The sequence below is a fragment of the Macaca thibetana genome, chromosome 14, assembly GCF_024542745.1.
Source record: "Macaca thibetana thibetana isolate TM-01 chromosome 14, ASM2454274v1, whole genome shotgun sequence".
Classification (NCBI taxonomy): domain Eukaryota; kingdom Metazoa; phylum Chordata; class Mammalia; order Primates; family Cercopithecidae; genus Macaca; species Macaca thibetana.
The window spans coordinates 50239321-50263993 of NC_065591.1; the positions used below are offsets into that span (position 1 = coordinate 50239321).

A 24673-nucleotide genomic window follows, 5' to 3' on the forward strand; every position below is an offset into this window, starting at 1 on the left:
GATGAAAAAACTGAGAGGTCATATGGTTAGTAAACACAGTGCCAGGATTCAAACCCACAGAGTATGGTTCCAGTTTTCAACCCCAATCACCATGATAACCTCCCTCTGTTGCATTATTCTATTGTAGATGTTATATTTCTATCATATGTCACTTTTGTTAAGTTGTGCTCTCTGTCTAGACTGTGAGACCCTCTAGGACAAAGGCAGGGATTTAGTTATCTCTGTTCTCATTGTCTAGCACAATGCCAGGCACATATTAGGTCTCAATAACTGTTTACTGAGCGAGTCAGTCAATAGCACTTTGTGAACCATAAAACCCTCTACAGATGCCAGATATTCCAATCTCAAATTCACAGGCCTTTGGAGACCCACTCCCACTGAACACTTCAACATAAGGCTCTATAAGTGCCGAAAGAACAGGGCACAGATGCAACAGCTCAGCTTCATGGCCTCAGCTGGCTCAGCAAAGTTTCTCATTATTAGCTCAATCACATAAAATTAACACAAAATGATGTCCTTCAATTAGTAACAGAGCAATGGGGGATGGGAAAGTGTATGTTTGTTAAGACAGCAGGGAAGCCTGGGAGAAGGGGGTTTAGCAAGAACAGAGGCAGCCGGCCCAGGCTCCCAGCTCACTCCGCCTCATTAGCGTCTCTGGTTTCCAACCGGTTGCTAATTGCTCCCTTATTTCCCAGTCACAGGAAGCCCTCACCATCTCTGCTCCCAGCTGCAAGGCAGCCGCCTTGTCCGTTGGCAGAAACGGCTTCGATCAGCTCCCAGGCCAATGAAACCTGGCCCACCCCACCTGGACCTTGGTGACATGTTCAGCACCAGATGGAACAAGGGAGCAAGTGGGAGAAGAGATGCTCTCAGTGAGGGCTCAAGACATTCAGGTTGCCCTGACCTGCTCTACCACTCACCCCTTCCTCAGCTTTCTACTGCAGCCAAATCCAATAAGATAGGAACAATTTAAAGTTGGAATGTATCCCTTGGTAGGAATAGATTTTTTTATTTGGTGATCATAATGAAATATTTGCCTTCTCCTCACCACCTTATTAAAATACCAACCATCACCACCCCACCCTGATACTACCTTACTCTTCTTCCCTGCTTCATTTTCCCCAGGGCACTGTCACACTATCATCACTGGACATTTGCTATCTTCTTATACATTATCTGTCTTCCACTAGAATTTAGGCCTCACAAAAGCAAACAAATATTCACATATATAGGCCCAGTTGCCCACATACAAGCACACACATATATGCTCATGCAAGCGTGGAGACACATGTACCTATTTTTTTTTTTTTCTTTTTTGAGACACAGTCTCGCTCTGTCGCCCAGGCTGGAGTGCAATGGCGTGATCTCAGTCCACTGCAACCTCTGCCTCCCAGGTTCAAGCGATTCTCCTGCCTCAGCCTCCTGAGTAGTTAAGATCACAGGCGCCCACCACCACACCCAGCTAATTTCTGTAGTTTTAGTAGAGACGGGCTTTCACCATGTCAGTCAGGCTGGTCTCGAACTCCTTACCTCAGTTGATCCACCCACCTCTGCTTCCCAAAGTGTTGGGATTACAGGCGTGATCCCTGCGCCCGGCTATATGTACCTATTTACATAACCGCACAGGCACTCACACAAGCACAAAGACCAGTCCCCTACATCCAGATAATTCATATAACATGTACAATGCTGCAAAGACATACCATTCTCCTGAATGATGTCAGAGGCACACTGCTCTAGGACAGACATGTTTGCCAAGATGGTCACAATCTGGAAAAGAGAATTTAGAAACTGAGAAAATGAGCACACTTGACCTTAATGGTACTCCCTACAGACAGGTCAGACAGGGGCTACAAAGCTTCCTTTTCTCCCGTGACTCCTTCCTGTCCACCGGGCCTATCCTTCCAAGGCATTTGCTTCCATCCTCATGGGCTCCTGCCACCCAGATGTATTTCCCCGGTGACTAATACCCATTTATCAGCCTACGGCTATAGCATGGCTCCCAAGGGCCCCAGGACACCCTGGAAAGACTAGCATCACCCTGGGTGAAGTTGGGGCCCAGCTGTCTTTCTGCTCTGGTCCCCAGTCCTGAAATGCAGACAGAACAAGCAGGTCCCTGGCCCCTCAAACTCCTCTGTGCTGGCTTGGCCTCGATAGCTAGCTCTTACTCTGGATTGAGTTCTTCCATCCCAGCTTCTTTCCTGAATACTAACCCTCACCTACTTTCAACCTGCGATGAATGAAGGCTAAGGTCACGTTAGAGGGCATCAGTAGGAAGGGGAAGCATTATCAAGCATTGGGTATTATATGGAATCTGATGAGAAAGTGCATACTCAGCTGCACGTTACAATTCTGTGGTAAGCCTCGCTTACCAGTCATCGCTGAAAGTCTCTGCCTGTAGGAAAGCGGTATTGACACCAGGTGGACAGTGAGTCTCAGTTACAGCTTTATGGGTTGTAACCAGCCTCACCTGAAACCCCTGGTACAGTCAAGGGAGAAAAGAACTCACAAGCACAAACTGGATTAAGGAATGGGCTGACAGAGGACTCATTCCGGAGACCCCAAACTGCAAAAGGGTGCCAAAATGCTACTAGAATAGATTGGAAACATGGCACCCATTAACTCAGATACCACCCACAACACTGCTCCTGACATAAATAGCAAGAAGAAAATTCACCCACTTTCACAGAAATGGACAGCGCTCTCAACTGGTAATTAAAATAAATAATTAAATTAAATTAAAAAACAATTCTCACTGATACAAGCCTCTGTCTCTTGAAAGGTTTCTTCAAAGCTTGCAGGATGGTATAAGCAAAGGTTGTGCCCCTACCCCCTCCTCTGAGATGGCAGTTGACAGTCTACTGAGTACAATTCAGGCAGCTAAAATGCTGAAACTGGATAGTAATGTGATGTCTACCAAGAAAGAGTATTATCTACATTTTAATCACTCTGGATAACAAATATTGCTATTTTACTCTGGATAACAAATATATTTAAAAATGTCTTCTTTTAAACAGAAAGGAAAAACTTTACCATATTAGTAGAATATCTCTCTCTCTCTCCTTTCCTTCTAAACACATGTTGGAAGGGGATTCCGCATTCTTAGGTTGCTGCAGCATGTGTGTGTGTGACAACCCCTTCCAGCTCAGACCCCATCAGGGGCCTGGTTGGATGAGCCTGACTACAGTGGGCTGCCAGAGGAAGGACAGGAGAACACTCCAGAACCTTTATCCTGAAAGCAACTCTGTACCACCAGGTGTTTTATGACGGGGGTGACAAGCTCCTATTTGCAGTTAAGAAGATAATAGGACTAAAGGAGGTTTAGGACCTAGAGGCTCTTTTACTTATTTATTTACTTATCTTTGTACTTTTAAGATTGTGTTTGTGGGCTCAGTGGAAGGAGTTAGAGGAAAAAGCTGGGTTGGAAAGTTCCCCAAGAGGCATCGTGTGCACATTCTTATGAGGGAGGAGGTACACGGCCCAGTCCATGTCAGTTTAGAGTTTATTTGGCTATCTCTGGGCTGTTAGCAGGAAGTATGGACTCTGTTTCCACCACACAGGGGCTGTGACGTCCCACCATCACCAGGCTGGCCTCTCTGAATAAAAACACTTACTTGACATGCAGATCCATGAAGGAAGGAGGGAAGGAAGGAGGAAGGGAGGAAAAGGAAGGAAGGAAGGACAAACTAGGAAAAGAAAAGGAAACCTTTGTCTGTGGCAACGGGTTCATTACACAGTAATTATTAGCCATGTCACAGGCACCACGTAGGTCTTTGTGTCAGACTAATTTAGATCCTGTTAATGAAAATTACTTCCTCTTTACAGAGCCTGTACCCCATGTGGTTTTCTGGAGGTGCAGATGAAGTATTCAATTAAGTACAATTTGAATAAATGCCAATTATGCCCTGCTTTGAGTCCCCCTTGTAAAACATCCTTTTGTGCGCCGTAACATAGAGGGGAAAGAGGTCAATGTTTATCCTCACAGTCAAGTCCATGGGTGGGATTTTAGGGACAACTGTTTTACCTGGTTGGATACAAGTTAGCAATGCTGTCAGGGGGCAGAGTGCAGGAGCCAGGCAGACAGTTTCCCCAGCCCAGGCTAATTCAGTCTCGCCTGATGATGTTCAATTAAGTTCTATTCCACCTAAGTGAAAGGGCACCATTCCCTCTGCAGTTGTTTGGTGAATCTAGAGGACATCACCCTTGAGAGAGGTCCTAGGTAAGAGGTCAGTATAATGTAATAGCTAAGCATGTAACTCAACCTACATCTAAATCCTGGCTCTATCACATTTTGCTATGATTTTGGCCATGTTACCTAACCTTCTGTGCCTTGGTGTATTCATTTTCTATTGCTGCTATAACAAATTATTGCAAACTTAGCAGCTTAAAATGACATGATTTTATCTTACAGTTCTAGAGGTCAGAAGTTCTAAATGAGTCTTACATAGCAAAAACCAAGGTGTTGAGAGATCTTCATTTATTCTGGGGACTCTAGGGGAAAATCAATTTCCTAGTTTCTATTTTCCAGCTTCTGGAGGCTGCTCTCATTCTTTGGCTCAGGGGAGTATATCCTTCTGACCTTTGCTTCCTTAATCACGTTTGATTCTCTGACTCTGACTCTCTTCCCTCCCTCTTACAAGAACTTCTGTGATGACACTGAATTTACCTGGATAATCAAGGATAATATTCCTATGTCAAGATCTGAACTCAATCGCATCTAGAATATCCCTGTTGCTATATAAAGTAACTTATTCACAAGTTTTAAGGATTATCATGTGGACATCCTTGGGGGCCCTACCATAAGAAATAAAAATAATTCAGCCAGGCACCATAGCTCATGCCTTTAATCCCAGCTACTCCAGAGGCTGAGGCAGGAGGATCACTTAAAGCCAGGAGTTTGAGATCAGCCTGAGCAATGTAACAAGACTCCGTCTCTAAATAAGTAAATAAATAAAAGGTATCTTTTAAGACCTGTATGGGCATTCAATGAGTTAATATCAAGCACCCTTTGTTAAATAAAATAAATATGGTTTGCTCTGGGCAGGAGAACCTGAAAGGACCCAAGCCTTGACAGACTGTGTCAAGAAACACTAGCCAAGTAACATGCAGCACTCGGGGGGCTGAGCATCCGTGTGGCCAAGACACGCTGCTAATGTGAGATCCCTCCCAAAGGGGAGCCTGTACCAGAGCAGGTCAACCCTTCCCATCAGAGGAACAGCAAAGTGTGTATTCACTACCTTCTCTGGCATTTTCAATTTTTTTTTTCTTTGGCCTCCAAAGACATGAAAATTGAGGCAGACAGGAAATTGATCCAGGATAGCAGGGGACCTCCCATGTCACTGATTCAAGAAGAAATGTCCCTGTGTGGTAGGAAGGAGGTTAGTGAGGCCTTTTGATGTCAGCACACACAGAGGAGAAACACTTGTCTGCAGGCCGATGCAAAGGTGTGAACCAGGTCTGCCTCACATCCTAGCAATGTCTCAGCAGTCTTCCCTCCATGCCACTTGCTCTACCAAAGAGCAGAAAGAATCCAGACAAGGACATTGATTTGTAGAATTAAGGGATCTAAGGGAAGAAAAGTGTGGTCTCTTTGAACATACTTTCTTTTCCAAGGCCAGAGAGGCAAGAGAGCCCAGGAGAAGGTACAGCCCTCTCCTCTTCTGCTCTCTTTTGAGCCTCTCCCTCCTGCTGGCAGACATGGCTCAGGGCCCAGGGTGCAAGACCTGAGAGGGCTGGACAGATGTGGAGACTAGGAGAAGGGCTCCTGCCTAGACCCAGAGACAAGCACATGGCTTCTTCTCTCTGGTACATGGGTCTTCTTGTTGACAGGACCAGCTTTCCCTTACTACTAAAGAGGCAAGCCAGGAGGGCTAAGATTAAGGCTGAGGAGACCGCATGATAAAAGCCATGGAACTGTTTTGGATGTCAGTCCTGTACTGCTGGCGAATAGGCTGAAGGGCTCTCCTGGGTGAAGCCCAGCTGTCTCACCCTGGGGATTACACAAATGTTGGGCTGTAAGCCCACAGTATTAGAGAGCGTATAAAGGTCAGACCATATTCTCTGTGCTTGGTTTGCCCTTGGCTTTGTAGGGAGGGGCTTCTGGAGCAGGTCAGGACAGGGTGTTGGGATCCTGGATTCCTCCAATACTACACAGTATCCCTGATATGGTTTGGATCTGTGTCTCCACCAAAATCTCACGTTGAATTGTAATCCCCTATGTTGGAGGTGGAGCCTGGTGGGAGGTGATTGGATCATGGGGGTGGACCCTTCATGAATGATTTAGCACCATCTTCATGGTGCTGTTCTTGTGACAGTGAGCGAGTTCTTGTTGAAAAGTGTGAAGAACCTCCCCCTTCACTCTCTCTTGCTCTTGCTCCTGCCATGCGATGTATCTGCTTCACCTTTGCTTTCCACCATTATTGTAAGTTTTCTGAGGCCTCTCCAGAAGCCAAACAGATTCCAGCTTCATGCTTTCTGTACAGCCTGCAGAACCATGAGCCAATTAAACCTTTTTTTTTTTCCCACAAATTACCCCATCTTAGGTAATTTATTTTTATTTTTATTTTTGAGACAAGGTCTGGCTCTATTGTCCAGGCTAGAGTGCAGTGTGCCACCTTGGCTCACTGTAACCTCCATCTCCTGGGCTCAAGCCTCCTCCCACCTCAGCTTCCCAAGTAGCTGGGACTACAGGTGTGCACCACCATGCCTGGCTAATTTTTTTTTTTTTTTTTTTTTTTTTTTTTTGTAGAGATAGGATTTTGCCATGTTGCCCAGGCTGGTCTTGAACTCATGAACACAGGTAATCTGCCTGCCTCAACCTCCCAAAGTAATGGGATTACATCAGGCATTTCTTTATAGCAATGTGAGAACAGACCAATACAATTGCCACCATGTTAACTATATTTCCTGACCCTACCTTCCTGTTCCAAAGCTTACATTCCCTGTCTCAGACCTATCCCAGCCTCTGGTTCTGTTAGAGAACCCCGTCCCATTCATTATTGAGTATTCGCTTTGGTTCTAAGTACTTTACGAGCATTATCTCATCTAATCATCATAATGACATGAGGGAGGGAGCAAATGTTATTATTCCCATTACGCAGATGAGGAAATTGTGGCTCAGAGAGGTAAAGTGATTTGTCTACTATCACATAGCTGGGAAACGGCAGAACCAGAATGTGAACTCAAATCTGTCTGAACTAAAAACCTGTACTGTTTCTAATATGTCACATATGTACACAACAGAGCTTTATAAACTATAGAGAGATTTTGAGATGTGAGTCAAAAACGAAACCCCTAGTGACTGGCATTTCCTGATAAATGGTATTCACAGTGAGGTCCCAGAAATGTTACAAAATCTAGTCATTCTAAAATGCCAAACAGATGAGGTATTATTGTGGGAAGTATATACTAGCACTCCTGCCCTTATGAAAGCAGTTAATTCCTGAAGGCCACAAAAAGCCAGGCTCAGTAAAAATCTCTATTATATATTAGACAAGATAATCAGGTCTCTTCCATCCTAGATTATCGCTGCTTGACAGACAGGGCAGAAGTTCACCAACACATTTGGAGGTAGCCCCTTTCCTATCTCCCCCTGTCAGATCTGTTGCTAGATTCCATGGACAGTATGGCTCCTGGAAAATACCTCCTGGGCATGAAAGCATAGGACTATCCAGGTTGCTTGTCAGGCTTTTCAATGGCTGACCATATCAGCTGCAGCCCATGCCACCTTCCTGTAGATTAGCCAAAGGGGGTAGAAGAGCCTATGTCCAAGGCTGCCCTCACCAACGGCCACACCCCAAGGGCGGCTACAGGATAGGCATACACAATGAGGCTTCTGTTGAACAAATTAAGGGACCTGGCTTGCCAGGATGATGGAGGGGTTCTCATTGTCCAAACAGACGTGGTCCGTATAGATCCAAGACCAAGAGGTTCCACACAGCATTGGCGTCATTGGCAGATTCATTACCGGAAGCCTCATGGGGCATTTAATCTCCTAAGTATTTCAGGGGGTAGTGAGCACTTCAAAACCTAATTCATCTTCTTTGTCTTCATTACAGAGAGCCCTCTGATCACCTTAATCCTTCCGCTGCCACAGGAAAGAGCCATTTGTTTCTTTAATGAGTGCACTTTCACTAGCTAAGTGGTTGTTCTGAGCCAGGGCAGAAGGTGAAGCCATCCTGAGGACAGTGGGGGACGTGCCTGGCTCAGAGAGTGGAGTAACATGAAAAGGTGCTGACTCCAGGTACAGAGAGAACTATCTGCTGGCAGCATGACCACATTCTCTCCCCACCCTGATCTCCTTTTCATAGGACTCAGTGAGGCTTCAAGAAGGGGCTAGTCATTCCTTGTGATAAGAAGGGGACTTCTACACATAGAGACACAGGACGTCCAAGATGGAAGAAGTCATGCCCATTTTACAGATGAGGGAACTCCTCTCTGGAGGTTCCCATTCAATGCTGTGTGCCACACATTCAAAGGCCAATTGTAATAACATTGACAGTGGCTTCTATTGATTTAATAGCTTCTATGTGCCAGCGTCTGTACCAAGAGTTTATATTTAATTAATTTATTTAATTCTTATTTCAACTTTGTAAAATATGTATTATTTGTTTCCATTTTACAAATTAAGAAAGTGAGACTCAGAGTGAATTGCCCAAGGTGACATGATTATTAATAGCAAAAAAGCTTCAAACTCAGGTTGTCTGAATCCAGAATTCCTTGTCTTACTGCCTCACTACTGGATCTTGTATGAAATGACTAGAGTCTGCCACAGGAGAGGCACTTGAAGGTGAAGGCACCTAAAATTATGTCAGGTAGATGAGAGACCCAGCAACTGGAGGTATCTATCTGAAGAGAACAAGAGCATGAGTAAGGCAGATCACAAAGGGTGGGCCCTCCTGTCTCCCTCCCCACTACCAAGGGTAGACATGGGGCATGTCTCCCTCAGGAGCCAATCAGGCCAATAGTCAACCAGGGTACCACCACTCTATCGGTTACTGTCACACCTTGTCTCTATGGGGACTTCTCCAACTCTTAGAAGTAATAAGATTAGACTGGAAAGGAAGTCTGGAATCATACATATCATACATAGTTTGGAGGGCCAAGTTGAGGATTTTGGATAATTCACTACTCATGCTCTTCTTTGGAGCATCAGGTTTAAAAAGTAATGATATTCACTATTTATTAAGAACTTAGTAGGGGCTAAGCCTTATATCAGGTCCTTGCATATCTTATTACACTCACCCTCACAATAACCCTGCAATGTAAACATTAATGTCCCAATTAATAGATGTGAAAATCCAACAACCAGAAGCCTTTGACTTGCTGGATGTCATTCAGTTGATAAATGGCCCAGGCAGGACCAACATTCAGTCTATGGTTCAACAGCAGCACCACCTCCTTTCTTCAAAGATAACAGCAGATGAGAGTCAAAGATCAAGGTCTAAGTCAGGATTTAAATTTAATCCTCATTTAAATGCTAGCTAGCTGCCTGCCAACCATTTAATTTTGGGGACATCCTCTTGAGCCAAAATATTCTTATCTATAAAATGGGGCAAATATCACCAGTGTCACAGTATTTTTAGAACCCTCATATACAAATGCTTAGATACTAGAAAATTCTCTCCGAACAGGAGCTTCTATGGTCAGCTGCCCTTTCACAGGCGATTCTAAGGATAAGAAATAACTGACAAAGTTCGGGGAACTTCACCAAAGGCACCAGCTCTACACTAGAGGCCTTTAAAAATCCTAGGGAAATACAGAACATGGATCATGCCCTCAGAGGAAGAAAATCACATGAAATACTTAAGAGGAATAAATGTTATTAGATAAGTCAACACTGCATTGTGAGGCATGAATTCTAAGAAAAGGAGGCAATTCCAGAGAGCCAAAACCATCAGGGAAGGCCTTCCTGGAGCTGCTGGCATGGAACAGAAACCAAAGCAGCTTCAGTTAAGAGATAAGGCTGGAAGAGGTGATGTTGTGGGGGCTAAAATGCAGACAGGGATAAGCTGAGTTGAGGATGAGAGGATCATGTAACTTAGAGCTCAGGTACTGGGAGGAATTTACAGAGACCACCTAAGCTACCACCCCTACTGCTTGGTGGTGATGTGGGAGGCCAAGTGTGGCCAGAGGTGAAATGGGATAAAATTCTAGAACATCAGAGTTCAAAGAGCCTTTAAAATACCCCCATTCTATGTCTTTGAACACTTTTAGTAGTAAAACCCCTTTTCTACCAAAGAAAACCTTTCATGGAGCTCAAATATACAAAGAAAATTATGACTGATGTGGAGGCTGAGGCCCCGAATGAAGGTTCTGCTCCAAGCCCCTGTTTCTCATGGAGGTAAAGAGGGAAGCAGTTCACTATAGGGTTCAGTGTCAGATGGTCACCAACATGACCAGACACAGACCCTCAGAGGATGTCTAGGCACCTTCCGTGGGTCTTTCTGTCTCCAAGAACAGGCAATCTGAACAGAGATTGAGGAAGGCCCTATAGTGGCTGGGATGGACAAAGCAGGTAGGAGATCTCATAGAGAGGCTTCAAGGTCAATAAGAGACATGGAAAACATATTCCTTTACCTTCCTGCAGCATGTAAAACTCATAATGGGATGGGTAAAGGGGGTAGGAGGTCTCATAAGAGGCTTCAAAGTCAATGAGAAATGTGGAGAATATTTACCTTCCTATAGCATGCAAAACTAACAGTATCCCCATGCTCTCTCCCCTGCCTCAGAAACTAAGCGCTGGCCTCCTAACCTCTGTATCCATGGCCATGGGCCCTGGGCTCAGTGCCTTCTGGGCATCTTACCTGGTCCCGAGTGTAAGGCGTGTCCACTCTCTGCTTGTCACTGCAGGCTTCCAGGAGGACACGGATGGCGTTCAGCTGCAGGAGCATCTCGCAGGCCATTGTATCAAAGAACGTGATGTTGGCAAGGGCCGCAGAGGCCAGCAGGAAGACTTCCCCTGAGGAGGCCTCTTGGCACAGTTCTGGATGGCAACGAGAAAGAAAATAACTTCCGTGCCAAGTGTTTTCATATCAGTTGTCTCATTTGGTTCCCACAGTAGCTCTGGGAGATCTTTTGAGCAGGTGTTATAATAGCCATTTTACAGATGAGGAAAGTGGCTACTAAGAGGGAACAGTATCTGTCCACACAGGTGGCAAATGGGATTTGAAATCTGGTATGTAACTCTACTCAATCCTTCATCCAATAAGTATTTATTGAATGAAAACTATGTGTCAGGCACCACTGGGATCTTGGGATGGCATAGTGAACAAAACAGGTCAGGTCCTTGCCCTTGTTGAGCTCACACTCTACTAGTGGGCAAGAGAAAATAAACTTTAAAAAAATTACTATACATAATTACAAAGTCTGATAAACACGAGGGAGAAAATAAACAAGTGCTAAGAGAGAATAACTAGCGGTCTGCTGAGGTGTGCAACAAAAGGTGTCCCTAAGAATGTGACTTTACAGCTGAGACCTTAAGGGAAGAAATGGGCCAGTCATAAAAATACTTGGGGAAACAGAATATTCTAGACCAAAGGAAAAAGAGATATAAAGCCTGTGAGTCGGGAAGGAGCTCCCAGTCCATTTGTGTCTCCGGTAATGCACACTAGCCTGCTGCTAAGCTTGCCTTAAGGAAGAGACTAAAGGTGAAAGAGAGAGACTATACCCCTCCAGCTGCCATCAACAGAGCTTCGGTGCTTTCTTTCAGTCCCAGGATAAGGGCCATCTGGCAGCAAGAAAGTCCTATACCAAGTTTCTGAATGTCAGGCTCTTTATCTCTAATCCTGGTGGTCCTAGCTTAGCCCTAACAAATTCCCCCATTTACCATCTGTAATTGTACTAAGGGCCTTTAAGGAGCAGAGTGACCTCATCCTTCCACCACCTGACACATCCCCCATGGGCTCCACAGAACCTGGAATGGACGCCCACCAAAGGAGGAGGCATAGATGGGCTCTATCCATGGTGCTTCCCCCATTTCAGTGGACCTGATGTCTGGCCCTCAGCTCCAACTTGACTATCAATCAAGGTACTTCTCCAGTCCAGTCCCTCTCCTACTGATAACACCTCTACAAAACCACAGGAGCCAAGGCCATACTTCAGGAAAAGAGTCCCAGGAGAGAAAGAAAGTTCGGGAGACAAAATTGAGCTATCTTCTATCCTGGTCCCTAGTTCTTGCCTCCAGACAGTCTATACTTCCAGGTTCTGATGCAACTGCCACCTCTTGGCACCTACCTGTGAATGCACATTCTGATCCCTACCTTTTAGTTTTAGTAGTAAAACCCTTTTTCTACCAATAACATTAGTCTAACACCTGCAGTGGGCCTTGCACTGTGCCATTAAATTCTGAATACCCTCAAATTAGAAAATGATTGTCCACATTTACAACTAGCTGAATCTTAGAGAAGCTAGTAGTAGCAGCAGCTACCATTTATTGAGTGTTACTCACTGCTGTACATATTTTTTACTTCATTACATCATTTAATCCTTACAACAATCCCATTTTTATCACTATTTTATAAATAAAGAAATTGAGGATTGAAATGTTAAGTGATTTGCCCCTGGTCTTATGGCCAGTAAGTAACTCTTTGAGGTTAGAATCAAATCCAGGTCTGCCTGACTCCGAAGTCCCCATTCTTTCTACACTCCAAGTTGCATCTGGTCTCTCAGCCTCTTTGACTCATTCCCAGCAATGCTTCCACAGACGTGCGTTTCGGTTCTATCAGGAAGGTAATGCCTCCCTCTGGGCAATGTTGCTCCCCGCAGCCCAGGTTTGACCATTAGATAATTCAAACTCTTGATCCAACCACCCAGGACTGGAACAACAGATTAGCCAAGGTATTAAGAACTCTGATTCCCTTTATCCAATGATTGCCCTATCCTCTGATTTTGGGGAAATCACTGGAGTCCCCAACCCCTTCCAGGCCACCTCCCTACATCCAAGGTTTTGGGTGAGTCTACAGAGCTCATCGGCCCACTTTGCTGTAAGATTCCTTCTAGGTCCTAACACTCCCCCTCATTCTCATTCAGTTGCTATTGCTGCTGACACAGCAATTATTAACACGACCAACTAAGTGCCTTTTAATTTTGCTGCACATTTATTTGAACTACAGTCTGAGTCACCTGGGATGTGTTAGGAAGATTAAATTGAGGATTCCAGTGACTCATTTATAAATGTTTCCAGGGAATGGCAAGAAGTTGGAGGGCTATTTCCCACCAAAGAACAGAGCTCTGGCTTCCTGCCCAGAAGATATCTGCTGAATCTCAGAGTGGACTATACAATGCGTCTTCATCAGGATGAAATAAATAGGAAGATTCCTTGGCTCCAGGGAGAAACCCAGCCTGGGCAGTGAAGCAGGAATGAATATATGACAATAGTGAAAGGTCACTTTGAATATATGTACTTTCATTTATTTGATAATGTTTATAAATTGAGAAATTTTCTATGAAGTTTACAATTTTTGTCTTATCTTTAAAAGTCTATGCCTTTCCTACATGGTAACAATCAACTGAAATTTACCAGTGACCACCCCTTTAGACAGTGCATGGACTTTTCAATTTGACACAGGACTCAAACACCTTTATTCTTCCACCTGGCTCTCTTCAACTCATTTACGTTTCTTACCAGGCTCTGGTGGATGTTGAATATGAGACTCCTGGCATAAGTTAGTCCTAGTGCTGTTGTGTGGCCTTGAGAAAGTAACTTAACCCCTCTAGGCTTAGATTTCTTCACCCAGAGAGTATGCTTGAAACTGTAGGGTCTCGAGCTCCCCCGAGCCAAGACTTTCAACAATGGGCTTCTATGTTTTCTCAATTTTGAATAAATGTGGACATTGGCAAATTGATCCTCCCAGCCTGACCTGTGAGTACCACTGCCCCCATGACTAGAATCAGCCATAAAGTCAACTTAACTGATGTCTCCTATGTGCGAAGTACTTGCAGATCTCCAAATTCTAGAGTTAGAAGGACCCTTGAGAGAAACGAGTTGCAATGTCTTGTTTATATTAGGAAAACTGTGAAGTGGGTTTTACAATGTGACATGGTAAGAAGTGAGTGGCGGGATCTCACACAGCACCGCCACAGGCTTGCTGCACATAGCCACTTGAATGGATAAGTGAAAAGCCTGAGTCCAAACCCAGGGTTCTGACTCCTAGCCCAATGTTCTATGTTGCCCCTAAGTTCGTGCTATTTCAGATATTTCCAGCCCTGACATGGTCACTCCAAGGGCTAATCCTAAATTTTCCGATGAAATTAACTTTCATTTCATTTCAATTAGATATAGATATAAAGAGAGTGACAGAGAAATAGAAACACAGATCACTACTAGCACTAGCACTTTTAAAAGAAAGAGGTGGGTCACAAAAAATTCCCTGGGGATTGTTATCCAGACTGGCCCTTTCAGTTTCTATAATTTAGCAAAGGAAAACTAAGAAAAGAGCATATTTCAGATACGGATCTATGATTCTCCTGCCAGGGATACATACGTTTGAATAGGGGAACCTAGAGGAGTCAATGCTTTCAAGGCCCCATGATGTGAGACCAATGGTGGGATTTTCAGGCAGCAGGTTGTGGTGGGCTGGTGCTCTCTGAGAAACCATTTTCCCCAGTCATTACTCTCATAGTCACTGGGTACAAGGACTGAGACTTTAGGAAAAATGCCTATCAGAGTCTCTCAATCTGAGTATCTGAACCTCAAAATTTGAGGCACCACTCCTTTCTAGGGCTTGTCCTGGACTCCCTTCTGAAAGGCCATTGAATCCCAAACTGACAATAATTCAGGTTGCTTCTCAGAGGGCCACACACATTTTAATAGGAAACTCTTGACAACAGAGCTCATCAAAGCCTAATTCAGATCCATTAATGGTGGGATTTCAGCAAATGTGATCATCTATGCAGGAGATATTTGGGGTGCAATGAGTGGCAGATGGGAAGGCCTTCCTGGCTATTCCTGAAGACAACTGTGCCAAGGCCCTCTCTCCTAGTGGTCCCACTGCCCAGGATGACTCACTGACGAGGGCTGTCACGATCTCCTCCATGCTCTCCATGAAGCTACTGAGGTGCTGGGTGACGGGCAGGTGTGGGGAGGTGACCTGGGCCACCACAGCCGCAGCCTCAGCCCGTGTGGCCTCTGAGTGGCTGTCGTCAGTCAGGATGTCGGCCAAGCACAGAACGCCATCCACCTGCAGATGGAGAGAGGGAGCTCCCCTGTGCATTCTGGGTGAACACCACTGCCCAGGACATTAATGAGACAGATTCAGCACCCCCTACATGGAAGCCAGCTCTGGCTTCCCAGAACAGCCCGGGACCCCATGTGGAGCCAGGGACAATCCAGTGAAAAGGCCCTCAGAATGACTCAAATTCTGGCACCTGGAGGCCTCTCCTTTGAGTCCAGTGGAGATCAGTAACCTTCCATGGGCCTCCTAGAGAGCAGACAGCAAGTCAAGTGTCCAGAGGCAGGACCCTGGTTATCAACCACAGCAAATTGTCATAAAAGAATAGTCACTTAGAAATCTCACATCCCTGACCTCTAATCCTGGACCCCTCTTCCTTGCTATGCGACTTGGCGTTAGTCACTTAGCCTCTCTGAGATTCTGTTTCATCACCCTTCAACAGGGTGTTGTGGGATTGAAGACATAAAGCAGGCAATGCCTGATCTAGAAGAGATGCTCAAGAAATGTTGGTTTCTTCCTCATATTTAGCAACAGGATGAGCTTAGTATTTCCTTCCCCATCTTGTCCTCCACCATCCTCCCTGATAGAAATGAGGCTGCTTCCCTGGAGGCCTTGCTTTCTGTGCCCAACCAGTAAGGAGCAAATCTGAAACTGGTGGGACATTAGTGCCAGATAAGAACATGTTTCCAAGCTCTGCCTGGATCAGACCTGCTTTTGGTATGAGAACAGCTTCTGCTGAGCATGTGCTTACAGTGTGCCAGGCACCATTCTATAGAGTACACATGTTATTATACAATCTATTCCTTACAATAACCCTCTGAGGTCAGTATTATTATCCCCATTTTACAGACGAGAAAGCTGAGGCACAGAAAGGTTCATTGACTTGCCCCAGATCAAGAACTTTAAAAGCAGTTGGTTGAGCATTCAAACTCAAATGGTCCTGGTGTCAAAACCCAGGTTTTGAACAGGATATTATGCTGCCTCCTAAGAAGTGGCATCTGAGCTCAGACCTCAGCCTCCATCAGGGTCAGTACACAAAACTTGCTGGAGAAAAAGAGGGCAGGAGCTTGTCAAGATTAGCTCTGCAGTGCTACTGCAGCCCCTCAAATGCCCTGGGCACCAGCCTGCCTGGAGACCCTGCCACCAAGCACCAAGTCCTTCTCAGGTTGGGAGTGGGAGGTAGGGATGAGGCAGGGGAAGAACAGGAGAGGTGGGGTGAGGAGCAGCCCGTGCTCATTCCCTACACCTGCCACAGACCTGAGGCTTCTGTCCCTATGTCTTCCTGCCACTCAGCTCCTGTGGGCCTCCAGAGGTCTGCATTTCGTCTGACTAATTACCACCACTGAGTTCTGTGCCTCCCTTAAATGGCTCTTGGGAGCTGTAAGGTCCATTAGCTGTGAAAGCCTTTGGCAATCTCAGACTCAGAGGAGATAAATGTGGAAACAGGAGCCCAGGGAACTGTCCGCAATAAAACTCACCTGGATGTGCTTAATAAAAGGGAACAAACAGCAGCCATGTGGTCCCTGGCAGAACTGGACTCATGCCAGGTGTTTAACTAACAGGCCTTCAGAGAGGGGCGTTGTTTGGGCCTAGAAAAGGGAAGGGAAGCAGGGGCTAGAAGCAGGAAGCAGCCCTATTGCCATCATAAGAAACCTCTTACCCCATCTGGCCTTCATCCCTTTCATCCTTCCAGCACAGATCAAGCTCGTTGCTAAGAAGTTATAGGATCATTAGTGGAGAAATGTCTCTAACAATCCCGTCTCCTTAATCTCAATGTGGTTGCAGATGCTATCCTGGTTCCCAGCTCAGATGTGAATACCAGTCGGACCCAAACCAGTAACTTGCCCTAATCCCCAACACATGCTTGGAGATAGGCCAATCTGAACATACCAGAGAGGCCAAGGAGTTGATGGTCCCCAGGGTCTGCTGCCACCCAAGGCCTGGCTGCCAGGCCTGCTCCCTAGTCCAGACTGCTGCTCTGAAACCCCACTGAATAAAACATCCCTGACATATACTGCATGCCAAGCCTTGTGCTGGGAACAATGTCCACTGCAGTGGGGAAAGTGATTCACACCTACAAATTACAAATGAAGATGCTCTACAGAGGGGCCTCCTGGAGGTTACTCTGACTTAATGTCCGTGCCTCAGGTGGAAGACGTGGCCCACTTTGGGGCTCCCATGCCCAAGTACCTTTGCTATCATTGTCACATTTATCACACCAACAGGCCCTGTTTCTCCAAGTGAGGTCTGTGGACCAGCTGCATCAAATTCAGTGAGAGTTTCCTAAGAGCAAGTTCCTGTACCCCACCCAGACCTATTCCACCAGAATCGCCAGGGAGGCTTGAGAATCTGCTTTTTAACAGCTCCACAGCTGACTTTTATGTGCCAGCAATTCGGAAGAGCACTAATACTGTGTGATTCTCTGCTCCTTTGTCTGTCTCCTCCCCTGTTCCCCTGCCATCTCTGCAAGCCTGGGGACCACAACTTGTTAACTCCTGGCTGCTCCAGGTCTGGCATGTAGTAGGCCTTTAGTAAGCGGGAAATAAATACAATAAAGTAAAATTCGACCTAATACTTAAGGACACACTTTAGACAAGTAAAGCTAAAGGAATGGCATTGTAGATGGAGGAGCTATTGTAAGTAAAGGCAATTATAGGAAAAGATACCATTGGAGAAACAGCCAACATGAGAACTTAAATCGATTATTGACCCCAGGAAAGTGACCCCGTCCTGATGTAGACCCCAATTCCTTCACTGTCCTTTGGTTTCCAGAGGATCTATGGAGTTGTCTATACAATTGCCAATTGCCCATTGTCTTGCTTCCCTTTTAATTTGTTTTATACACTTCAGATCTCTTTTGGTAACATTAATTATCCCTTTGAAAGGGAAATATATATATATATGTACATATATTATATATATATAGAGAGAGAGAGAGAATAAGTTTTAACAAATAATAAAATGAACACCTGTAGGTGTAGATGTATATGCCTAATATCCAGAAATTCTAGTCTTAGAAATAAAATCAAGAAGTCCCCTGCATACCTTTCATGATGTCATACCTCTGATTTCTCCTGCTGGATGGACCATTACTCTGAGTTTTATGCATATTATTCCCTTGTTTTCCTCAGAGGTTTATTGCATGTATCCACTGTTAGTTTTATAAGATTTGTACTTGACATAAATGGTATGTTGAATATAGCAATTTACTTTTCTCTCCAGTCAGTATTTGTTTATGAAACCTCTTTTTTTTGTTGCATGTAGCTATGATCAATTTATTCTCACTGTTGTATGGTATTTCATTATATAAATCAATTTCAATTCATTTATGCATTCTCCCGTCGATGGGTGTCTGAGTGGCTTCCCAGTTTTTGCTATAATGGACAGTGCTGCTATAAATATTCTTCTAAATGTCTTCTGGTGAACATGTGCCAGTTTCTTCAGAGATCCCAATCTAGGAGTGGAATTCCTAGGGCATAGTGTTTCCACATCTTTAGATTTATTGGTATTGCCAAAGTGTTTTGCAACATGATAGTAGTAATTTTTATTCCCACCAGTAATACGTAATCACACTTACACCAGATTCTTGCCAATACTTGCTATTGGCAGATTTTAAAATTTTTTCAATTTTATGGCTATAAAAATTGTATTTTAACTGCATGTCTCCACTTACTAATGAGGTGGAAAGACTTTTAATATCATTATTTTGCTTTAATTTGGTTTGTTTTGGCTTTTGTTTTTTGCAAGTTGGATCTCCTCTACTATGAATTGCCTGTTTACTGTCTTTTCATAGGGGCCAAATTTTAATAGCGTTTGGTTCAGATGCAGCTGACCGGCCACTTGGTCTGCTGCCAGCAAGTTGATCTTCATATTCATTACCATCTCAGCAGCTCTTGCACAGCCCAGCTCACCATAGTAGGAGTCCACTCAAGCGCCCCACACCACTGGGTTCTGGGCTTCCCAGCACCTGAGGCAATCCCTGTAGCATCAGAACATGCACAGACATTAGAGTTAGGCCTACCCAGGTCTGAATCCTGCCTCTATCCTTTACTAGCTGAACAATTTTCTTACTTACTGATATAGTTTGGCTGTGTCCCCACCCAGATCTCACCTTGAACTGTAGTTCCCATAATCCCCACATGTCATGAGAGGGACCTGGTGGGAGGAAATTGAGTCATGCTGTTCTTGTGATAGTGAGTGAGTTCTCACAAGATCTGATGATTTTATAAGGGGCTTCCCCTCACCCACCCCTGCTTTGCTCTGCACTTCTCCTTGCTGCTGCCATATGAAGAAGGATGTATTTGTTTCCCCTTCCACCATGATTGTAAGTTTCCTGAGACCTCCCCAGTCCTGTGGAACTGAGAGTCAATTAAGCCTCTTTCCGTTATAAATTACCCAGTCTTGGGTATGTCCTTACAGCAATGTGAGAACAGACTAATACACCTACTTTGAGCTTTTTTCTGTAAAACAGGAATAATACCAATCTCACAGGTTTTTTTCTCCTTATAAAATGTGGCTAAAAGTAACAACTTCAGAGGACCATTGGAATTATTAAATGAGAGAATGCATGTATAGTGCCTGCCACATGGTGGCACCATCATTCCCTCCCCTCCCCACCTGATGGCTCCTTGACTTGGGGCCCTGAATCCTAGGTTCACCCCACTTCTGCCTGTCCCAGCCTCCTGACAGGGCTTCTCTCCAGAACTCCTTTCTGCACACTCTTTTGGGACTGAGACCACAGCAAGAACGTCAGCTCTTTGGATTGGGGCCCAAAGTTTAACCACTTGTTTAGACATCCTTCAGTCATGCAGCACAGAACCAGGACTTTTAAAATGGGAGTGATTTCTGTTTGGATTACTGACTAGGAACAATGCAATGAACAATTGCAACTCCTCAGAAGGGAATAAAGAGAAAGTCAGTACTATCCCTGCATTTCTATAGTTCAATAAACATTTCCTGAGCACCTACATTGTGATAGGTGCTGACGTGGACAGTGACACAGAGATGAAGCAGAAATAAAGATAGAGATGAAGACGCAAAGACACACAGCAACAAGAAAATGGACAGTGAGACAGAGAGAAAGTGAGAGAGGGGAGAGAGAAATCATATGCTTACAAAGGATTTGAGAAATTGTCTGATGCAAATCTCAATCTCTTAGTTCCTCTCTCACTTGGCCTCTCTGTAACCTCTACTGCTCCTGAGAATTCAGTTCTCTCCATCTTGCCCTGATCTCCTGCTGAGACTTTATGATGCCACATTTTGGGCTCCTCCCTAGCTCACCACTTTTTACCATTTGCTCTGTTGGCCTCTCCTCCTTTGCATTCATCTCAACTGGCATATAACAGGTTTTGCAGCCAGACCTGTTTACTCCATATCAGACAAAGGCCCCCAAACACAAGTTGCCTCAGTGACTCCCTACAATGACCCCCAAACCTAGCCCTCTTTTCTGAGATCCACATCTACATTCCAAACTGCTATCCTATCATTTTATATTTAATTCTAAACATAATTTGCCTGGATATTCCACAGCACCTCAAACCCAATTCACTTAAAGCTGAAGCGGTCATTTTCCCTGTTTTCCCTCCTTGCTCCCCTCTCAGATCTGGTCAAATGTCACTTCTTCTGCGAACATGCATGCACCTGCCTCACCCAGAAGAGGTCATCTCTGTTCTCCCCATTGCCACATCACTGTGGTCTGACCTCAGCTAGAACACCTATCAAGTTAGATGGTCTCATCCGGTTACATGCATATTCCCCAAGTAGATTTGAGCCCTCAGGGCAGCTCCTATACCAAATTCTCTCTAGGTTCTCAGCATCCAGCTGAAGCCTAACACACAGCAGTTTACTGATGAAGTATGGGCTGAATGATGAGGAAATGGAGGCCCAGGGAGGAGACGAGACTACCCAGGCCACATGGCAAGTTAATGCCAGGGCCAGGACTCCAATTCTGGCCTCCTCACTCATTGTCCCATGCCTCCCTCACTGGGGCCTCTGGGGAGAAGAGGAGAAGCTGGTGAAAGGGCCAGGTTAGTTCCCATGATGGGCCCAGAAGTAGCCCACCCTGAGGCCAGCAACCCCAAACACAAGTCCCACTTTAGGAAAGTCTCCATCCCCAAATCACCCACTTCCCATCCCTTGTTGTAAACTTAATGATGCCAAGAGAACAATCTAATCAAAGCACTTTCACATCCCTAAAGAAATTGCTGCTGGAAGCACTTATAGATAATTAGCTTTTACATGGAATGGAATGGGCCTGGGCCTGAAGCCAGACTTTCCTCATGGGCGGGCATGCAAGTGGTGATGAGGATGGCCTGGCCTGGTCATCATCTGGGCAGCAGAGCTGATGCACCTGGAGTCTGGATACAGAAGGGGCTGGCAAATGCTGAGATTCTTCCCAGGGAGTGGGAGGAAGAGCATGGAAATTGTCTTAGTCTATTTTATGCTGCTATAATGAAATACACCTGAGACTGACTTCTTACAGTTCTAGAGGCTGTGAAGTCCAAGTTTCAGGAGCCCACTTGCTGTGTCATTCTGTAGTGGAAGGTAGAAGGGCAAGAGATCTTGCATAAAAGGATTGGGGGCCATAAAACTGAACTCCTCTTTTTATCAAGAGCCCACACCCAAGATATCTAACCCACTCCCAAAATAACAGCGTTAATCTATTCACGGGCACAGAGCCCTCATGACCTAATCACCTCTTAAAGGTCCCGGCTCTCAACAGAGTTGCACTGGGTTGGAAACAGAGTTGTTTCCAGCATATAAACCTTGGGGGACACAATCAAACCATAGCAGAACCCTTGCAGTTAAAGAACCCAAAGTGTACAGTAAGCATCATATCCAGTTTATGGGCAATATTCTCCTACTGATTATTGGAAAAGCACCAGTGGTGGTTTTTTGGCAAATATCTAAAGGACACAGGCTAATATACAAAGGCCCATTATATAACACTGGTGCTAGTCTACTTTTCTTAGTTTTGATTTTTAGGGAGGTTTTTTTTTGTTTGTTTTATGTGTCTAATTTTAAGGAAAAGGAGGTACAGTTGGTTGCTGGATTGTAACAATTAAACAGAATCATGGGAATGCACTGAAAACTCAGCCATAGGAGCAGGAGAGTGACCTAGAGACATCCAAATTTTCTGTTTCTTTCTGTCCTTCCAGACACCTAAAGACTGCAGGAAGATACAAGATGAGTGGGAATCACAAAGTGACTGGAATCCTGCTCATTGGTCTAGGCAGGATGGACCTGTTTGTCCAGGGTATAGTTAGAGGGCAAATTCAGTTATAATCAGAAAGGGGAGCAAGGGTCATGTCCAAGGAAGCAAAGATAAGAGACAGCCCAAGGGAAAGGGCAAAGCATTTCATGGAATAAATAAACCCATGGGTCAGAGGCAGAATGCTAATGTGGACTGTACACCAGATAGGGACAAGGTTCAGGATGACGTCTGTAACAGTCTAAGGGATTAATTAAAGACTCCCTTTATACAATGGGGTGTTTGTTTTACGGAGTGGTGGTAGAGCTGAGAGCTCCATAGAAAGCTACCGAAGCTAAAATAGGTCTTCAGGATGATAATATTATCCTCCTCCAAACTAATATATCCCAGCACTCAACTTCTTTTGCTATGTCAAACAAGAATCTTTAGTTAAAAGCTAAATGGAAAAACACAAATATTAATGTGTAATATGGAATGGAACAATGAATGAAAGGGATTATACAACCAGTTTGGCAGGCAAGTCAGTGACGTAGAGAGAGAAAGAGATATATAGGCAGAGAAAGCAGGGATGAGTTATTAAGGTGGAAAGCAATTATGGATTGAATAACTTAAGAGTATATAGAGTAAATAATTTCCCTATTAAGCAGATGATTTTCCCTATAGCTGATTTTCAAACAGATGCTCTGAAGGTGCTTTGGGGGTGGATTTCTCTTTGGGCTAGGGTTACTAGGCATGTGCTGATAAGAACATACCAAGTTTTCAGCAAAGCACTACTGGGCGCAGCTGGGATCTGAATTGTACCCAATCTGCTTCTAGATCAGTGGTCCTCAGCCTGGTTCTTAGATAATTAGAATCATCTAGGACAGTTTTAAAGACACATATACCCAGACTTTACCACCAGAAATTTGAATTTAATTGGTCTGTGGTACAGTCTTGGTATCATTAAGCTTTTATTTTTGTTTTTGTTTTTTTGAGACAAGGTCTCACTCTGTCGCCCAGGTTGGAGTGCAGTGATCTGCCCGCCTCGACCTCCTAAAGTGCTGGGGGTATCATTAGTTTGTAAAACTCCTCAAGTAACTCTCATGGACATCCTGAGTCGAGCAGCACTGTTTCAGAGATATCTGTAATACCAGGAAGTTGCACAACCTTCAGAGCAAGAAAAGCCTGGGCTCCTTGCTGACTTGGTGAAATGAGCAAGTTATCCACCTTCTATGTGCCTCATTTTTAATCCTTAAAATAATAACGGTATCATACTTAATAATAAAATAATAAATTAAATATTGACAGCTTTTTACCTGAAATCAGTAACAAGATAAAGATATCCATTATCACTGCTCTCATTTAAAACCATACTGCCCAATGCAATCAGACAAGAAATGCAAAAATAGAAGGATTGAAAAAGGAGAAGCAAAACTGTCATTATTTACAGATGACATAATTGTGTACATAGAAAACCCTAATGAATCTATACATTATTAAAAACAGTAAGTAAATATAGCAAGTAATATTACTGGATACAATATCAAATTTGTATTTTTTATGTATTAGCGACAACAGAAAATAAAAATTAAAAAACACCATTTACATTTGCATGAAATCATAACTAGAAATAAATCTAAAAAAGATGTGTAAGATGCCAGCACTAAAAACTCAAAATATTGCTGAGAGAAATTAAAGACAGTTTGTATGAAGTAGAGATATGTACTTTGTTCATTGATTAGGATATTCTACATTGTTTAAGATGTCCATTTCTGGTGGGGCACAGTGACTCATGCCTGTAATTCCAGTACTTTGGGAGGCTGAGGTGGGCGGATCACCTGAGGTCAGGGAGGCTGAGGTGGGTGGATTACATGAGGTCAGGAGTTCAAGATCAGTCTGGCTAACACGGTGAAATCCCATCTCTACTAAAAATACAAAATTAGCTGGGCATGGTGGCACACACCTGTAATCCTAGCTACTTGAGATGCTGAGGCAGGAGAATCGCATGAACCCGGGAGGCAGAGGTTGCAGTGAGCCAGAATCATGCCACCGCACTCCAGCCTGGGTGACAGAGTGAGACTCCGTCTCAAAAAAAAAAAAAAAAAAAAAAAAAAAAAAAAAAACAAGGATGTCCATTTCCAAAAATTTAAATTTTAAAAAATCTCAATCAACATTTCAGCAGGTATTTTTGTGGACATTGACAAGATGATTCTAAAGTGTATATAAAACTGCAAAGAAATTAAGAATTACCAAGATAATCTTAAAGAAGAACAAAGTTGGTAAATTTATGTTACCAAATAGAAAAATGTATTAG

The 24673-nt window shown here is 44.2% G+C and overlaps 1 protein-coding gene across 4 annotated transcripts in view; it reads right to left on the reverse strand.

Moving 5' to 3' along the window:
* Window positions 1-24673, reverse strand: part of INSC (INSC spindle orientation adaptor protein) — a 133026-nt gene that overhangs the window by 9809 nt on the left and 98544 nt on the right. For all 4 annotated transcript variants that reach the window (XM_050759415.1, XM_050759417.1, XM_050759414.1 and 1 more), the window contains 3 exons: window positions 15008-15179; window positions 10806-10984; window positions 1704-1770 (listed from right to left, as the gene is read on the reverse strand). In XM_050759415.1, coding sequence (XP_050615372.1) covers window positions 1704-1770; window positions 10806-10984; window positions 15008-15179 — 418 coding nt within the window. The remainder of the gene's footprint in view (window positions 1-1703; window positions 1771-10805; window positions 10985-15007; window positions 15180-24673) is intronic.